We start from the raw sequence: 19008 nt of genomic DNA on the forward strand, positions 1-19008 counted from the left end.
GTTCTAAAGGACAGCTCTGTGTTCTAAAGGACAGCTCTGTGTTCTAAACATAGCCTGTGTTCTAAAGGACAGCTCTGTGGGGACTTCAAGTCCATCAGAGGGTTATTTTATTTAGCAGATTGTAAAGGTCTGGCCCGAGAGTCTCTTATCTCCCTGCTAAACACACACGCATACACACACGCAAACGACTGTGAAAATAAAGGAAACACTAACATCGTGTCTTAATCGGATACCAGAACAGCTTCAATGCGCCTTGGCATAGATTCTATTAGAGGGCTGTGACACCATTCTTCGACGAGACATTCTATAATTTAGAGTTTTGATTGTGGTGGAAAACACCGTCTCAGGATTCGCTACAGAATCTCGGAAGTTTACATACACTTAGGTTGGTTAGTCATTAAAACTAGTTTTCGAACCACTCCACACATTTCTTGTTAGCAAACTATAGTTTTGGCAAGTCGGTTAGGACATCTACTTTCTGCACGACACAAGTAAACTTTCCATTAATTGTTTACAGACAGATAATTTCACTTATAATTCACTGTATCACAATTCCAGTGGGTCAGAAGTTTACATACACTAAGTTGACTGTGCCTTTAAACAGCTTGGAAAATTCCAGAAAATGATGTCATGGCTTTAGAAGCTTCTTTAGAAGCTAACTGACATCATGTGAGTCAATTGGAGGTGTACCTGTGGATGTATTTCAAGGCCTACCTACAAACTCAGTGCCTCTTTGCTTGACATCATGGAAAAATCAAAACAACTCAGCCAAGACCTAAGAAAAAAAAATCACAAGTCTGGTTCATCGTTGGGAGCAATTTCCAAATGCCTGAAGGTACCACGTTCATCTGTACAAACAATAGTACTCAAGTATAAACACCATGGGACCACGCAGCCATCATACCGCTCAGGGAGGAGACTCGCTCTGTCTCCGAGAGATGAACATACTTTGGTGCGAAAAGTGCAAATCAATCCCAGAACAACAGCAAAGGACCTTGTGAAGATGCTGGAGGAAACAGGTACAAAATTATCTATATCCACAGTAAAACGAGTCCTATATCGACATAACCTGAAAGGCCGCTCAACAAGGAAGAAGCCACTGCTCCAAAACCGCCATGAAAAAGCCAGACTACAGTTTGCAACTGCACATGGGGACAGAGATCATACTTTTTGGAGAAATGTCCTCTAGTCTGATGAAACAAAAATAGAACTGTTTGGCCATAATGACCATCGTTATGTTTGGAGGAAAAAGGGGGAAGCTTGCAAGCCGAAGAACACCATCCCAACCGTGAAGCACGGGGGTGGCAGCATCATGTTGTGGGGGTGATTTGCAGTAGGAGGGACTGGTGCACCTCACAACATAGATGGCTTCATGAGGGATGAAAATTATGTGGATATATTGAAGCAACGTCTCAAGACATCAGTCAGGAAGTTAAAGCTTGGTCGCAAATGGGTCTTCCAAACGGACAATGACCCCAAGCATACTTCCAAAGTTGTGGGAAAATGACAACAGAGTTAATGTATTGGATTGGCCATCACAAAGCCCTGACCTCAATCCAATAGAAAATATGTGGGCAGAACTGAAAAAGCGTGTGCGACCAAGGAGGCCTACAAACCTGACTCAGTTACACCAGCTCTGTCAGGAGGAATGGTCTAAAATTCATCCAACTTATTGTGGGAAGCTTGTGGAAGGCTACCCAAAACGTTTGACCCAAGTTAAACAATTTAAAGGCAATGCTACCAAATACTAATTGAGTGTATGTAAACTTCTGACCCACTGGGAATGTGATGAAAGAAATAAAAGCTGAAATAAATCATTCTTTCTACAATTATTCTGACATTTCACATTCTTAAAATGAAGTGGTGATCCTAACTGACCTTAGACAGGGAATTGTTACTAGGATTAAATATATTTGGCTAAGGTGTAGGTAAACGTCTGAGTTCAACTGGACATGCTTTCAATATTCGTGTCCCTTACTTACTCAAGTGTTTCCTTTATTTTGGCAGCTACACGTGCGTACTAATCTGTCTGGTCTTAAAACTAAGTGCACACTACCAATTACGATATAGCATTATCTAACGTATCAGCCCAGGTCAAGCCCCATAACTAGCTAGCAGTATTACATCATACAGCTCTCATTAGACTAAATTATTCACTAGATGAGTCGTAGGGAGAAGGGGCCCAACGAAGTGTTTGCACCCAATACGCAGACACTGGGGTGAAGTAAAGAAACACAAAGCTTTTATCCCATTCGGGGACCCGATACGACGGTTAACTGCTACAGAACCCCTACGGGCTTCATTCTGTGTGTGTTTCAGAGTGCTTCTGGGAAAGTCGTGAGTTGGACTTGTTCTGTAGCGCCACTGATTTACAACCAGCTAATAAGACCGAGGTTTATCACCACTATGAAATAACACAGTGGTCTGCTCGGGGGTCACGGAGATGACCTGACCCCTAACACAGTGGTCTGCTCAGGGGTCATGGAGATGACCTGACCCCTAACACAGTGGTCTGCTCGGGGGGTCATGGAGATGACCTGACCCCTCATTAGACCCCTAACACAGTGGTCTGCTCGGGGGTCACGGAGATGGCCTGACCCCTAACACAGTGGTCTGCTCAGGGATCATGGAGATGACCTGACCCCTCATTAGACCCCTAACACAGTGGTCTGCTAGGGGGTCACGGAGATGACCTGACCCCTCATTAGACCCCTAACACAGTGGTCTGCTCAGGGGTCATGGAGATGACCTGACCCCTCATTAGACCCCTAACACAGTGGTCTGCTTGGGGGTCACGGAGATGACCTGACCCCTCATTAGACCCCTAACACAGTGGTCTGCTTGGGGGTCATGGAGATGACCTGACCCCTCATTAGACCCCTAACACAGTGGTCTGCTCAGGGGTCACGGAGATGGCCTGACCCCTCATTAGACACATTATACTGTCTATATGAGAATATATATACAGATATCACGACTGTAGAGTCCTATAGGCGATACAAACCATATGTTCAGTACCAGTCAAAAGTTTGGACACAGTTACTCATTCAAGGTTTTTTTTTCGTCTTCTTTTTACTATGTTCTACATTGTAGAATAATAGTGAAGATATCAAAACTATGAAATAACACATATGGAGTCATGTAGTAACCAAAACAGTGATAAACAAAATCAAAGTATATTTTCTATTTTAGATTCTTCAAAGTAGCCACCCTTTGTCTTGATGACAGCTTTGAACATCTAGTATTCGGTCAGACCCCTGTTTCGCCTCCAGAACGGCCTGAATTATTCGGGACATTCAACAAGTTGTCGGAAAAATGTTCCACAGGGATGTCGGTTCATGCTGACGGAAAGGCATCCCACATTTACTGCTGATTGGACGGCGATACATCATGCTGCTAACAGCCCGTTCCCTATCATCTCATTATGCTCTATAGGGTTGAAGTCTGGGGACTGACCAGGACACTCAGGTAAACTGAACTGTCATGTTCCAGGTGATGTTTTTCCTTTTCCTCATATTGTCCAGTGTTGGTGATGGCGTTCCGACTGGAGCAGCTTCTTCTTCTTCTTGTTTTTAGCTGATAGGAGTGGAACCCTGGGGTGGTCGTCTGCTGCAATAGCCAATCCGTGACCAGAACCGACGAGTTGTGCGTTCCCCGAGACGTCGTTCTGCACACCACTGTTATTTATCTGTCTGTGACCCCTCTGTTTGCTTGCACGATTCTTGCCATTCTCCTTCGACATTAAACCTTAAGACACTGTCGTGTGTGAAAAGCCCAGGAGGCCGTTTCTGAGATACTGGAACCGGCACGCGCCTGGCACCGACGATCGTACCGCAAGTCTCTTAGGTCACTTGTTTACTCCATACTAACGTTCAATGGAACAGTAACTGAATGTCTCGATGCCTGTCTGCTTGCTTTATATAACAAGTCACGTGACCCACTGTCTGTACGAGCGATCCATTTTAGTAAACGGGGGTGGTGTACCTAATAAACTGTCTGGTAAGTGTACGTCTATGTAATTGACCTGTTCCTCGTCCCAGGTTCAGACTTCATAGGCCATTCATGTGCATACAAACACTATGTAAACGTAAGTATGCTTATGTTTCTCATATAGATAATGTATGTATTATGTGTAGTGTGTAACGTACAGCGTCTATTTTATATACACCAGTACCTTGTGTTTAATACTATTTTTCCCCTGGGGACATTAAAGTTCATCCTGTCCTATCTGTCTGTTTTATGTACCTTACCTGTTCCTGTCCCATTGAGGTCATCCCAGGCGAGGTGAGGCTCACCTGTCCCTATGTACGCTTATGAATGGTTATAACTGTCTACGAATGACTTTGTCTGTGTACCTTACCTGTTCCTGTCCCATTGAGGTCATTCCAGGCGAGGTGATCATCTGTCCGGCCATCTGACCCACGGGGGCCATGCCGCTGGCGTTGGTAGCCATGGAGACGTTGAGGTTCATTCCGTTGCCGTTGTACATGGCCGCACCACCGTTGGTCTGCTGCTGCTGGGTGAACTGAGGCGGAGACTGCTGAGTACTGAACATACTGGAGGAAGGAGAGAGAGAGAGAGAGAGAGAGAGAGAGAGAGAGAGATAACAAGAGAGAGAGAGACCAAGAGAGAGAGAAGAGAGAGAGAGAGAGACAAGAGAGAGAGATAACAAGAGAGAGAGAGATAAGAGAGAGAGAGAGATAACGAGAGAGAGAGATAACGAGAGAGAGAGAGATAACGAGAGAGAGAGAGATAACGAGAGAGAGAGATAACGAGAGAGAGAGAGATAACGAGAGAGAGAGAGATAACGAGAGAGAGAGATAACGAGAGAGAGAGAGATAACGAGAGAGAGAGATAACGAGAGAGAGAGATAACGAGAGAGAGAGAGATAACGAGAGAGAGAGAGATAACGAGAGAGAGAGATAACGAGAGAGAGAGAGAGATAACGAGAGAGAGAGATAACGAGAGAGAGAGAGAGATAACGAGAGAGAGATAACGAGAGAGAGATAACGAGAGAGAGATAACGAGAGAGAGAGAGAGAGATAACGAGAGAGAGATAACGAGAGAGAGATAACGAGAGAGAGATAACGAGAGAGAGATAACGAGAGAGAGATAACGAGAGAGAGATAACGAGAGAGAGATAACGAGAGAGAGAGATAACGAGAGAGAGAGATAACGAGAGAGAGAGATAACGAGAGAGAGAGAGAGACAACGAGAGAGAGACAACGAGAGAGAGAGAGAGAGAGAGATAACGAGAGAGAGACAAGAGAGAGAGATAACGAGAGAGAGACAACGAGAGAGAGACAACGAGAGAGAGACAACGAGAGAGAGACAACGAGAGAGAGACAACGAGAGAGAGAGATAACGAGAGAGAGAGATCACGAGAGAGAGATAACGAGAGAGAGAGAGAGATAACGAGAGAGAGAGACAAAGAGAGAGAGAGACCAAGAGAGAAAATGAGAGAAAATGAGAGAGAGAAAATGAGAGGTAGAGAGAGAGAGATAACGAGAGAGAGAAAATGAGAGATAGAGAGAGAGATAACGACCAAGAGAGAGAGAGATAAAGACCAAGAGAGAGAGAGCTAATATTTGTAGACAGATTGTTAACATCTACAGACAACTGAATATCTGATAAGAAACATTGTAATAAAGAATGAGCTCTCTATGAGCCCTCTATGAGCCCTCTATGAGCCCTCTATGAGCTCTCTATGAGCTCTCTATGAGCTCTCTATGAGCTCTCTCTTTGACCTCTGATTATTGGGACAGTTTTACTGTACAGGTTTTCACAGCCCAACCCTGTGGCCCCCCTCTTTCTCACTCACCTGTTTCCTCCCATGTTCCCCTGGGGCGGCCAACCGTTTAGGTCAGGCGACGCCTGGAAATTGGCGTTGCCCTGCTGCTGCATCATGGGGGATTGGGCGTGGGCCATCCTGGGGGACAACAGGGGACTCTGGGGCGTGGCCTGACCCCCAAACCCTCCGTCAGGCTGCTGGGACATACCTGGTAGGGTTAGAGGTCAGGGGTCAGTACTGAGGGAGGGGGAGGGGGGTTAAAGGTCAAACAGGTCTGGTCTAGAATGCTCCTGGGTGATGTTTCCCTAGGTACAGATCTAGGATCAGCTTTCTATTCCCCAATTCTAACCTTTACACAGTGTTTCCCAAACTCGGTCTCGGGGACCGCAAGGCGTGCACACTATTCCCCCCCAACACTACACAACGGATTCAAATAATCGAAGCTTAATGATGAGTTGATTATTTTAAAATCAGCTGTGTAGATCTGTGTGGTTGGGGGGGGACCGAAACTTGTACCCATTGGGAAAAATACTAAACTGACCCAAGGTCAGTGCCTAGGGGCGACTTCACCTTGGCCTACACCATCTAAAAACACCGCTCTAACACTGAGGTATCCATACATTTTATAATAATAATAATCAGAATAATTAAAAAATACATTTAAATGTAAGACTCTCTTTTTCAGTGAAAGACAATTGCAAAGTGCTACATATGTTGTAACTGAAACATCTTTCCAGACTGATTATATTAATGTGTGTGTCGGTCCCTGACCGATTTAAACTGAACAGAAATGAGTACATTCCCTCCCAGCACTCTCAAGGTTAAAGGACAGTCAGCGACACAGGTACACCTGATGGAAACAGCCACAAACACACAGTATATACTCTCTCAGAACAGGAAAACAAACCACTGACTGAAAACAAAAAGGATTCATTCATATTCAGTTACCTCTCTGACAGAATACAAAAATGTCCTCTCAATGGTTGACACACACACACACACACACACACACACACACACACACACACAAATTCTACCCTATTCCTTACATAGTGCACTCCCCTTTGACCAGAGGGCTCTGTAGGGAATAGGGTGCCATTTTTGGGGACACACACACACACACACACACACACACACAAACACATATTTAGTGTGAGCAGCCGAGGATAGAGGGAGTGGAGGAATGCAAGGATGGGGGGCGAGAGAGAGGTGAGAGAGAGGGATCAACCACACCACCCACCACCACACTATGTCACACAGGACTATTTTTCCAGATTAACCAGGGGTTACATACTACACTGGGAGACTAAGGGGGATTAAAATCAGATTTATGTCTGATTAAATATTGATCTGATTGATATGCATTAAATGGGACATTCAGTCACATCAAGCAGCATTACAAAGTCCCAATAAAATATACAACCAGCACGGTAACATCCTGTAAAAAATGAAAATACTTGTATTTACAATGTACGTAAAAGGTTGTGTTTATCACATAACTCTTCTCTTACTAATAACACGGACTGAGCTGATTTATAAAGGAACGTTTTTTTACTTGTCTTTACGTACCTTAGTTGAACGCACTGACTGTTATCTTACTACATTTGCACACACTGTATTTTGACTTATTTTTCTACTGTATTATTGACTGTATGTTTGTTTTATTCCATGTGTATTATTGACTGTATGTTTGTTTACTCCATGTGTAACTCTGTGTTGTTAAATGTGTTGAACTGCTTTGCTTTATCTTGGGTCGCAATTGTAAATGAGAACTTGTTCTCAACAGGCCTGCCTGGTTAAATAAAATTATTTTTAAAAATTAAAAAAAAAATAATATATATATATATATATATAATTGATAAGGGTGTCTGTCTGCTAAATGTACTTTGTATGGTATCATTTCCTGATAATCTACTGCCCTCTAGTGGAACATATGTTTTATGGCCTAAATCAGGATTGGCTATTAAATCAGGATGACCATAAGGATTGGCTATTAAATCAGGAGGACCACTCAGGATTGGCTATTAAATCAGGAGGACCAATCAGGATTGGCTATTAAATCTGAGGTAGGGGAGTGGCTGGACAGACACACCCCTGGGGTAGGGGGAGTGGCTGGACAGACACACCCCTGGGGTAGGGGGAGTGGCTGGACAGACACACCCCTGGGGTAGGGGAGTGGCTGGACGGACACACCCCTGGGGTAGGGGAGTGGCTGGACAGACACACCCCTGGGGTAGGGGGTATGGCTGGACAGACACACCCCTGGGGTAGGGGGTATGGCTTGACAGACACACCTCTGGGGTAGGGGGTGGCTGGACAGACACACCCCTGAGGTAGGGGGTGGCTGGACAGACACACCCCTGGGGTAGGGGGGGGTGGCTGGTGGGTTGTAAGACCGTAGTACCTGAGTTTGGGAACTGAAAGGCACTGAGCTGCTGTACATGAGGGCTGACTACGTCCCCAAACTGTCCTGATCCCCCCCATCATCATCATCATCATCTGGGAGGAAGAAGAGCCATGCAGGGCTTGGTGGGGGGGGAGAGAGGAGGGCAGGCTGGGCGAGATGGGGGGGAGAGAGGAGGGCAGGCTGGGCGAGATGGGGGGGAGACGAGGGCAGGCTGGGCGAGATGGGGGAGAAAGGGCTGGTAGAGGGGAGAGAGGAGGGCAGGCTGGGCGAGATGGGGGGAGAAAGGGGCTGGTAGAGGGGAGAGAGGAGGGCAGGCTGGGCGAGATGGGGAGAAAGGGCTGGTAGAGGGGTGAGAGGAGGGCAGGCTGGGCGAGATGGGGGAGAAAGGGCTGGTAGAGGGGTGAGAGGAGGGCAGGCTGGGCGAGATGGGGGAGAAAGGGCTGGTAGAGGGGTGAGAGGAGGGCAGGCTGGGCGAGATGGGGGAGAAAGGGCTGGTAGAGGGGAGAGAGGAGGGGGTGTGGCCAGGCCTGGGCCTGTACTGGTACCGTAGCTGGGTGGGTAGGGGAACTGCTGGGGATTGGTGGTCTGTGGGATCCGAGGGTTACTCAGGCCTCCTGATAGGCCACTTGCAGCAGCCGCCGCGGCGATATTGGGAGGTAGGTTGAGTCCCTGGGTTCTCATCACCATGTTCCTCTGCTGCTGCTGCTGCTGTCTCTGATGCTCCAGCTGGCGTTGCCGCAGGTGGTTGTTGAGGAGTTCTCTCTGCCGTTGTGCCAACATCTGTGCATTGATGGTCCCCTGGGAAGAGAAAGAAAAGGAGACGGAGTTAGATTGAACAACTTCAACAAAATGATCATTGGTTTCTGGTGAATTAAAATACTGGTATTTTAATTATTATCTGGTTCCTGTGCGAGTCAGGAAGTTACCTGGTTGGGATGTTGGACTGTAGAGGTTCATATTGATATATAATCTCAGTTACCTGGTTGGGGATGTTGGACTGTAGAGGTTCATATTGATATATAATCTCAGTTACCTGGTTGGGATGTTGGACTGCAGAGGTTCATATTGATATATAATCTCAGTTACCTGGTTGGGGATGTTGGACTGTAGAGGTTCATATTGATATATAATCTCAGTTACCTGGTTGGGATGTTGGACTGCAGAGGTTCATATTGATATATAATCTCAGTTACCTGGTTGGGGTTGTTGGACTGTAGAAGTTCATATTGATATATAATCTCAGTTACCTGGTTGGGGGTGTTGGACTGTAGAGGTTCATATTGATATATAATCTCAGTTACCTGGTTGGGGATGTTGGACTGTAGAGGTTGGTTCATATTGATATATAATCTCAGTTACCTGGTTGGGATGTTGGACTGTAGAGGTTCATATTGATATATAATCTCAGTTACCTGGTTGGGATGTTGGACTGTAGAGGTTCATATTGATATATAATCTCAGTTACCTGGTTGGGATGTTGGACTGTAGAGGTTCATATTGATATATAATCTCAGTTACCTGGTTGGGATGTTGGACTGCAGAGGTTCATATTGATATATAATCTCAGTTACCTGGTTGGGGATGTTGGACTGTAAAGTTTGGTTCATATTGATATATAATCTCAGTTACCTGGTTGGGGTTGTTGGACTGTAGAGGTTCATATTGATATATAATCTCAGTTTGTGTTGTTGGACTGTAGAGGTTCATATTGATATATAATCTCAGTTACCTGGTTGGGGATGTTGGACTGTAGAGGTTGGTTCATATTGATATATAATCTCAGTTACCTGGTTGGGTTGTTGGACTGTAGAGGTTCATATTGATATATAATCTCAGTTACCTGGTTGGGGATGTTGGACTGTAGAGGTTGGTTCATATTGATATATAATCTCAGTTACCTGGTTGGGATGTTGGACTGTAGAGGTTCATATTGATATATAATCTCAGTTACCTGGTTGGGATGTTGGACTGTAGAGGTTCATATTGATATATAATCTCAGTTACCTGGTTGGGGATGTTGGACTGTAGAGTTTGGTTCATATTGATATATAATCTCAGTTACCTGGTTGGGTTGTTGGACTGTAGAGGTTCATATTGATATATAATCTCAGTTGTGTTGTTGGACTGTAGAGGTTCATATTGATATATAATCTCAGTTACCTGGTTGGGATGTTGGACTGTAGAGGTTCATATTGATATATAATCTCAGTTACCTGGTTGGGGATGTTGGACTGTAGAGGTTCATATTGATATATAATCTCAGTTACCTGGTTGGGGATGTTGGACTGTAGAGGTTCATATTGATATATAATCTCAGTTACCTGGTTGGGGATGTTGGACTGTAGAGGTTCATATTGATATATAATCTCAGTTACCTGGTTGGGGATGTTGGACTGTAGAGTTTCATATTGATATATAATCTCAGTTACCTGGTTGGGATGTTGGACTGTAGAGGTTCATATTGATATATAATCTCAGTTACCTGGTTGGGGATGTTGGACTGTAGAGGTTCATATTGATATATAATCTCAGTTACCTGGTTGGGGATGTTGGACTGTAGAGGTTCATATTGATATATAATCTCAGTTACCTGGTTGGGGTTGTTGGACTGTAAAGTTGGGTTCATATTGGACACTCCACTCATCTGGTTCATCATTGGCTGGCGGTTCTGAGGAGAACAGGTTAACAGGTTCTTTATACCATCGACACACATTAATGTCATGCTTCTGAAAAAGCCATACAGGGATCGGCACACTGCTTTGACGTGACCCCAGAGCTCTAGTATCGAGCGTAACATCCCCACTAGTCAAGGCTGTGATAAGCAACACAATACCCAAACAGGAAACCCACATTGTGAAGACCTGGCCAGACCTTGTCCGGTTACACTTCCCCCCCACGCAACAGCTATCGACCTGGCCTCACTGGGTGGTTATATGAAGCCCAGTAGTGACCAGTTGTAACAGTCTGTTTAGTCAGTGATCTGCCTGTGATGTCTCTCCGTCAGTCCGTCTCCATCTCCCACTCTCTCTCCCTCCGTCCGTCTCTCTGTCCATTTCTCCGTCCGTCCGTCCTTCCTTCAGTCTCTCCGTCCGTCCTTCAGTCTCTCCGTCCATCCGTCCTTCCCTCCGTCCGTCCGTCTCTCCGTCCGTCCGTCCGTCTCTCCGTCCGTCCCTCAGTCTCTCCGTCCGTCCCTCAGTCTCTCCGTCCGTCCCTCAGTCTCTCCGTCCGTCCCTCAGTCTCTCCGTCCGTCCCTCAGTCTCTCCGACCATCCGTCCTTCAGTCTCTCCGTCCTTCAGTCTCTCCGACCGTCCGTCCCTCAGTCTCTCCGACCGTCCGTCCCTCAGTCTCTCCGACCGTCCGTCCCTCAGTCTCTCCGACCATCCGTCCTTCAGTCTCTCCGTCCGTCCTTCCGTCTCTCCGTCCGTCCTTCCGTCTCTCCGTCCGCCCTTCCGTCTCTCCGTCCTTCCGTCACTCCGTCCGTTCTTCCCTCCGTCCGCCCTTCCGCCTCTCCGCCCTTCCGTCTCGCTCTCCATCCATCCGTCCGTCCGTCCGTCTCTCTCTCCATCTCTCTCTCTGTCCGTCTCTCCAGTCTCTCCGTCCGTCCTTCCGTCTCTCCATCCGTCCGTCCTTCAGTCTCTCCGTCCGTCCGTCCAGTCTCTACGTCCGTCCGTCCTTCCGTCTCTCCGTCCGTCCTTCCGTCTCTCCGTCCGTCCGTCCTTCCGTCACTCCGTCCGTTCTTCCCTCCGTCCGTCCTTCCGCCTCTCCGCCCTTCCGTCTCGCTCTCCATCCATCCGTCCGTCCGTCTCTCTCTCTGTCCGTCTCTCCAGTCTCTCCGTCCGTCCTTCAGTCTCTCCGTCCGTCCGTCCTTCAGTCTCTCCGCCCGTCCTTCAGCCTCTCCGTCCGTCCTTCAGTCTCTCCGACCGACCATCCGTCCGTCCTTCCGCCTCGTCCGTCCGTCCTTCAGTCTCTCCGTCCGTCCGTCCGTCCCTCAGTCACTTCGTCCGTCCGTCCCTCAGTCTCTCCGTCCGTCCGTCCCTCAGTCTCTCCGTCCGTCCGTCCCTCAGTCTCTCCGTCCGTCCGTCCCTCAGTCTCTCCGTCCGTCCGTCCCTCAGTCTCTCCGTCCGTCCGTCCCTCAGTCTCTCCGTCCGTCCGTCCCTCAGTCTCTCCGTCCGTCCGTCCCTCAGTCTCTCCGTCCGTCCGTCCCTCAGTCTCTCCTTCCGTCCGTCCCTCAGTCTCTCCGTCCGTCCGTCCCTCAGTCTCTCCGTCCGTCCGTCCCTCAGTCTCTCCGTCCGTCCGTCCCTCAGTCTCTCCGTCCGTCCGTCCCTCAGTCTCTCCATCCGTCTCTCCGTCAGTTCCTGCCTCCGTCTCTCCCTCCGTCCGTCTCTCCCTCCGTCTCTCCGTCCGTCCCTCCGTCTCTCTGTCTCTCCCTCCCTCCGTCTCTCCGTCTGTCCGTCTCTCCGTCTGTCCGTCTCTCCCTCCGTCCGTCTCTCCCTCCGTCCGTCCGTCTCTCCCTCCGTCCGTCTCTCCCTCCGTCCGTCCGTCTCTCCCTCCGTCCGTCTGTCCCTCCCTCCGTCCGTCCGTCTCTCCCTCCGTCCGCCCGTCTCTCCCTCCGTCCGTCCGTCTCTCCCTCCCTCCCTCCCTCCCTCCGCCTGTCTTTCCCTCCGTCTGTCCGTATCTCCGTCCGTCTGTGTCTCCGTCCGTCCGTCTGTCTCTCAGTCCGTCTCTCTCTCCCTCCGTCCGTGTCTCAGTCCGTCTGTCTCTCCGTCCGTCTGCCTGTCTCTCAGTCCATCCGTCCGTCTCTCCGTCCGTCTCTCTCTCTCCGTCCGTCCGTCCCTCCCTCACTCAGTCCCTGCCTGTCTCTCCGTCTGTCCGTCCGTCCGTCCCTCCCTCCCTCACTCACTCCCTGCCGGTCCGTCTCTCCGTCCGTCCGTCCGTCTCTGTACCTGTTGTACCTGTAGCCGGTGCTGCAGCTGTAACCTCAGTGTATTAGGCTGGTTAGGAACCACTGCCTGGGGCCTCAGCCTCATGATGGGGTATCCTGGTCTGGGGCCCATCTGGACAGCCATGGGGTGGAAGCCTTGCCCTGTGGGTAGAGGAGGAAAATTATTACTTTTTCATGGCTTTTTCATGTCTTCTCCCTTTGCAGCAGGCATATAGTCAATGTGTTTGGAATATCGAATCACAATACATATAGAATTGTAATACAATACTTTGTTATATACACTTTGTTGGCAATGACAGAGGTCAAACGTTTTCTGTCTTCACAAGGTTTTCACACACTGTTGCTGGTATTTTGGCCCATTCCTCCATGCAGATCTCCTCTAGAGCAGTGATGTTTTGGGTCTGTTGCTGGGCAACACAGACTTTCAACTCCCTCCAAAGATTTTCTATGGGGTTGAGATCTGGAGACTGGCTAGGCCACTCCAGGACCTAGAAATGCTTCTTACGAAGCCACTCCTTCGTTGCTCGGGCGGTGTGTTTGGGATCATTGTCATGCTGAAAGACCCAGTCACGTTTCATCTTCAATGCCCTTGCTGATGGAAGGAGGTTTTCACTCAAAATCTCACGATACATGGCCCCATTCATTATTTCCTTTACACGGATCAGTCGTCCTGGTCCCTTTGCAGAAAAACAGCCCCAAAGCATGATGTTTCCACCCCCATGCTTCACAGTAGGTATGGTGTTCTTTGGATGCAACTCAGCATTCTTTGTCCTCCAAACACGACGAGTTGAGTTTTTACCAAAAAGTTATATTTTGGTTTCATCTGACCATATGACATTCTCCCAATCTTCTTCTGGATAATCCAAATGCTCTCTAGCAAACTTCAGACGGGCCTGGACATGTACTGGCTTAAGCAGGGGGACACATCTGGCACTGTAGGATTTGAGTCCCTGGCGGCATAGTGTGTTACTGATGGTAGGCTTTGTTACTTTGGTCCCAGCTCTCTGCAGGTCATCCACTAGGTCCCCCCGTGTGGTTCTGGGATTTTTGCTCACCGTTCTTGTGATCATTTTGACCCACCGGGTGAGATCTTGCGTGGAGCCCCAGATCGAGGGAGATTATCAGTGGTCTTGTATGTCTTACATTTCCTAATAATTGCTCCCACAGTTGATTTCTTCAAACCAAGCTGCTTATCTATTGCAGATTCAGTCTTCCCAGCCTGGTGCAGGTCTACAATTTTGTTTCTGGTGTCCTTTGACAGCTCTTTGGTCTTGGCCCTAGTGGAGTTTGGAGTGTGACTGTTTGAGGTTGTGGACAGGTGTCTTTTATACTGATAACAAGTTCAAACAGGTGCCATTAATACAGGTAACGAGTGGAGGACAGAGGAGCCTCTTAAAGAAGAAGTTACAGGTCTGTGAGAGCCAGAAATCTTGCTTGTTTGTAGATTGGGCCAAAATACCAGCAACAGTGTGTGAAAACCTTGTGAAGACTTACAGAAAACGTTTGACCTCTGTCATTGCCAACAAAGGGTATATAACAAAGTATTGAGATAAACTTTTGTTATTGACCAAATACTTATTTTCCACCATAATTTGCAAATAAATTCATAAAAAAATCCTACAATGTGATTTTCTGGATTATTTTTCTCATTTTGTCTGTCATAGTTGAAGTGTACCTATGATGAAAATTACAGGCCTCTCTCATCTTTTTAAGTGGGAGAACTTGCACCATTGGTGGCTGACTTAATACTTTTTTGCCCCACTGTATATGATCCCAATACGTATTGAATCGTAACTCAAGAATTGTGATAAAATTGAATTGTGTGGTCCCTGCCAATTCCCACCACTACCTGTGGGGTCCTGCATGGGTCTGCCAGACCCAGGGTCGTGGTATCCTCTCTGGGATAGAAGGGAGCCAGGTGTGGGGTCCTGCATGGGTCTGCCGGTCCCAGGGCCGTGGTACCCTCTCTGGGCTAGATGGGAGCCAGGTGGCAGGTCCTGCTGGCTGTACACTGGAGGCTTCTGGTCCAACAACATGGACGGGTCTGAAGAGAACTGATCCTGATCTACAGACTGACCCTGTTGGGAGAGGAGAGAGGGATGAGAAGGAGAGGAGAGAGGGATTTGAGAAAAAGGAGAGCAGAGGGGTGAGAAGGAGGAGAGAGGAGTGAGAGGAGAGGAGAGAGATGGGTGAGAGGAGAGGAGAGAGATGGGTGAGAGGAGAGGAGAGAGATGGGTGAGAGGAGAGGAGAGAGAGGGGTGAGAGGAGAGAAGAGAGGGATGAGGAGGAGAGAGAGGGGTGAGAGGAGAGAGGGGTGAGAGGAGAGAGGGGTGAGAAGGAGAGGAGAGAGAGGTGAGAAGGAGAGGAGAGAGGGATGAGGAGGAGAGAGAGGGGTGAGAGGAGAGAGGGGTGAGAAGGAGAGGAGAGAGGGATGAGGAGGAGAGAGAGGGGTGAGGAGGAGAGAGAGGGGTGAGAGGAGAGGAGAGAGGGATGAGGAGGAGACAGAGGGGTGAGAGGAGAGAGGGATGAGGAGGAGAGAGAGGGGTGAGAGGAGAGAGGGGTGAGAGGAGAGAAGGGTGAGAGGAGAGAGGGATGAGGGATGAGAAGGAGAGGAGAGGGGTGAGAGGAGAGGAGAGAGGGGTGAGAAGGAGAGGGGAGAAGGATCAACTGATAGATGTAAAAGAGGGAACATCCAAGAAGGAGCTACAGAACAATGAGAAGGAGGAGAGAAAGAGATGGAAGAGCTGAAAAAGAAGTAAGAGTCAGGACAGAGACGGTAGAGTCAGGACAGAGACGGTAGAGTCAGGACAGAGACGGTAGAGTCAGGACAGAGACGGTAGAGTCAGGACAGAGACGGTAGAGTCAGGACAGAGACGGTAGAGTCAGGACAGAGACGGTAGAGTCAGCACAGAGACGGTAGAGTCAGGACAGAGACGGTAGAGTCAGGACAGAGACGGTAGAGTCAGGACAGAGGCGGTAGAGTCAGGACAGAGGCGGTAGAGTCAGGACAGAGACGGTAGAGTCAGGACAGAGACGGTAGAGTCAGGACAGAGACGGTAGAGTCAGGACAGAGACGGTAGAGTCAGGACAGAGACGGTAGAGTCAGGACAGAGACGGTAGAGTAAGGAGAAAAGATGGAAAATTGGACAACAAAGAAGGATGACAGACAGATGGGAACTAGTGAGAGGAGAGTGATTCTGACATGTCCCACCAGACCAGGTACACAGAGATCAGAGATGGTGGAGAGTGATAACCCTGTCAGAGATAATAAACTATTAAGACAAAGGAAGAAAGGACAGAGGCCTTTTCTTAATTGGTCTCCTCCGTCTCCTCCGTCCTCTCTCTCAAAGATAATCAAGGAGAGGGAACGTGGATGACAATGTGCTTGTGTGAAATGAGACTCCTTCTCCACTCAGGCCAATGACATTTATGTGAAGGGATAACATTACGTTAGTTGTGCAAGTCATTTTCTAGATTAATGATAAGAAACATATTGTTTTTAAAAACAGGTGCATATTGTTCTCCTTTGACACAAGAAAAGCTGATTCAAAACGGGGTGTGTCAGATTTCAAAACTTTTCGGCAAAGGACTCAGGTAGGATACACATCACTATCCTCAAGGAAAGGACGGTGGAGACGGTGGAGGACAGACTATTCCCCAAATGAGAAAAGGCCAGCTAGAGGGAAGAAGAAGACTGGGATCAGGGACAGACTGACCTGTCCCATCAGAGTCGGTATCCCCAGGGCTCTGTCTATCTCCTCCAGGCCATCAAAGTCCTTTAACACGGTGTAGAGCTGGGATAGGAGTGCCCCCTCATCACTACCACCTCCATCACCAGGCCCCTGACTCTGACCACTGGGCCCCGGAATCACACACAACACCTCCTGCTGCTGCTGTTGCTGAGAGGCATACAGAGACCTGGGGAGAGGGAGGGGAGAGGGAGGGAGGGAGAAGGGGAGAGGGAGGGAGAGGAGTGAGGGAGGAGGGGAGAGGGAGGAGAAGAGAGGGAGGAGCAGAGAGGGAGGGAGGAGGGGAGAGGGAGGAGAAGAGAGGGAGGAGGGAAGAGAGGGGAGGGAGGGGAGGGAGGGAGAAGGGGGAGGGAGGGAGAAAGAGGGAGGAGGGGGGAGGGAGGGAGGAGGGGGAGAGGGAGGGAGAAGGGGGAGAGGGAGGGAGAAGGGGAGAGGGAGGGAGGAAGGGAGAGGAGGGGGAGGGAGGGAAGGGGGAGAGGGAGGGAGGGAAGGGGGGAGAGGAGGGAGGGAGGAGGGGAGAGGGAGGAGGAGAGAGGGAGGGAGGGGAGGGAGGAGGGAGAGGGAGGAGGGAGGAGGGAGAGGGAGGAGGGGAGGGGGAGGGAGGAGGGAGGAGGAGGGGGGGGAGGGAGGGGGAGGGGAGGGGGAGGGAGGAGGGGGAGGAGGGGGAGGAGGGGAGGAGGGAGGGGAGGGAGGGGAGGGAGGAGGGGAGAGGGAGGGAGGAGGGGAGGGGGAGGAGGGGGAGGGGGAGGGGAGGGGAGGGAGGAGGAGGGGGAGGGGAGGGGGAGGGAGGAGGGGAGGGAGGAGGGGGGGGGAGGGAGGAGAGGAGGGGGAGGGAGGAGGGAGAGAGGAGGGAGGAGGGGGAGGGGAGGGGGAGGGGGAGGGGAGGGAGGAGGGGGAGAGGAGGAGGGGGGAGGGAGGGGGGGGGAGGGGGAGGAGGAGGGGGAGGAGGGGAGGGGAGGGAGGAGGGGAGGGGGAGAGGAGGGGGGGAGGGAGGAGGGGAGGAGGGGAGAGGAGGGGGAGGAGGGGAGAGGAGGAGGGAGGGGGAGGGAGGAGGGGAGAGGGAGGGAGGGGAGGGGGAGGGAGGAGGGGGAGAGGAGGGGAGAGGGAGGGGGAGGGAGGAGGGGGAGAGGGAGAGGAGGGGGGAGAGGAGGGAGGAAGGAGGGGGAGGGAGGAGGGGAGAGGAGGGAGGGGGAGGGAGGAGGGGAGAGGAGGGGAGGTAACAGGAGGGGAGAGAGGGGGAGGAGAGAGTTGTCAAAGTTCTATACAGTAACTATGCCTAGATCCCAAAGAGCAGACAAAGCAGAAGCACTGTGGCCAGGAAAAACTCCTGAAGGAATACAGTAACATGGAACTCAAAACTACTTCCTGTAAAACTCCTGAAGGAATACAGTAACATGGAACTCAAAACTACTTCCTGTAAAACTCCTGAAGGAATACAGTAACATGGAACTCAAAACTACTTCCTGTAAAACTCCTGAAGGAATACAGTAACATGGAACTCAAAACTACTTCCTGTAAAACTCCTGAAGGAATACAGTAACATGGAACTCAAAACTACTTCCTGTAAAACTCCTGAAGGAATACAGTAACATGGAACTCAAAACTACTTCCTGTAAAACTCCTGAAGGAATACAGTAACATGGAACTCAAAACTACTTCCTGTAAAACTCCTGAAGGAATACAGTAACATGGAACTCAAAACTACTTCCTGTAAAACTCCTGAAGGAATACAGTAACATGGAACTCAAAACTACTTCCTGTAAAACTCCTGAAGGAATACAGTAACATGGAACTCAAAACTACTTCCTGTAAAACTCCTGAAGGAATACAGTAACATGGAACTCAAAACTACTTCCTGTAAAACTCCTGAAGGAATACAGTAACATGGAACTCAAAACTACTTCCTGTAAAACTCCTGAAGGAATACAGTAACATGGAACTCAAAACTACTTCCTGTAAAACTCCTGAAGGAATACAGTAACATGGAACTCAAAACTACTTCCTGTAAAACTCCTGAAGGAATACAGTAACATGGAACTCAAAACTACTTCCTGTAAAACTCCTGAAGGAATACAGTAACATGGAACTCAAAACTACTTCCTGTAAAACTCCTGAAGGA

At 49.1% G+C, this 19008-nt stretch overlaps 1 protein-coding gene across 2 annotated transcripts in view; it reads right to left on the reverse strand.

Moving 5' to 3' along the window:
* The window catches only part of LOC112238617 (nuclear receptor coactivator 2), a 173599-nt gene that overhangs the window by 15638 nt on the left and 138953 nt on the right, over positions 1 to 19008 (reverse strand). The window contains exons 16-22 of one of the 2 annotated variants that reach the window (XM_042308401.1): positions 16857 to 17058; positions 14990 to 15218; positions 13151 to 13281; positions 10789 to 10866; positions 8744 to 8996; positions 5822 to 5999; positions 4361 to 4556 (exon numbers count right to left, since the gene is read on the reverse strand). In XM_042308401.1, coding sequence (XP_042164335.1) covers positions 4361 to 4556; positions 5822 to 5999; positions 8744 to 8996; positions 10789 to 10866; positions 13151 to 13281; positions 14990 to 15218; positions 16857 to 17058 — 1267 coding nt within the window. Of the gene's footprint in view, positions 1 to 4360; positions 4557 to 5821; positions 6000 to 8743; positions 8997 to 10788; positions 10867 to 13141; positions 13282 to 14989; positions 15219 to 16856; positions 17059 to 19008 lie in introns of both variants that reach the window. The other variant, XM_042308400.1, reaches the window with a different exon arrangement.

The sequence above is a fragment of the Oncorhynchus tshawytscha genome, linkage group LG29, assembly GCF_018296145.1.
Source record: "Oncorhynchus tshawytscha isolate Ot180627B linkage group LG29, Otsh_v2.0, whole genome shotgun sequence".
NCBI classification, from domain to species: Eukaryota; Metazoa; Chordata; class Actinopteri; order Salmoniformes; family Salmonidae; genus Oncorhynchus; species Oncorhynchus tshawytscha.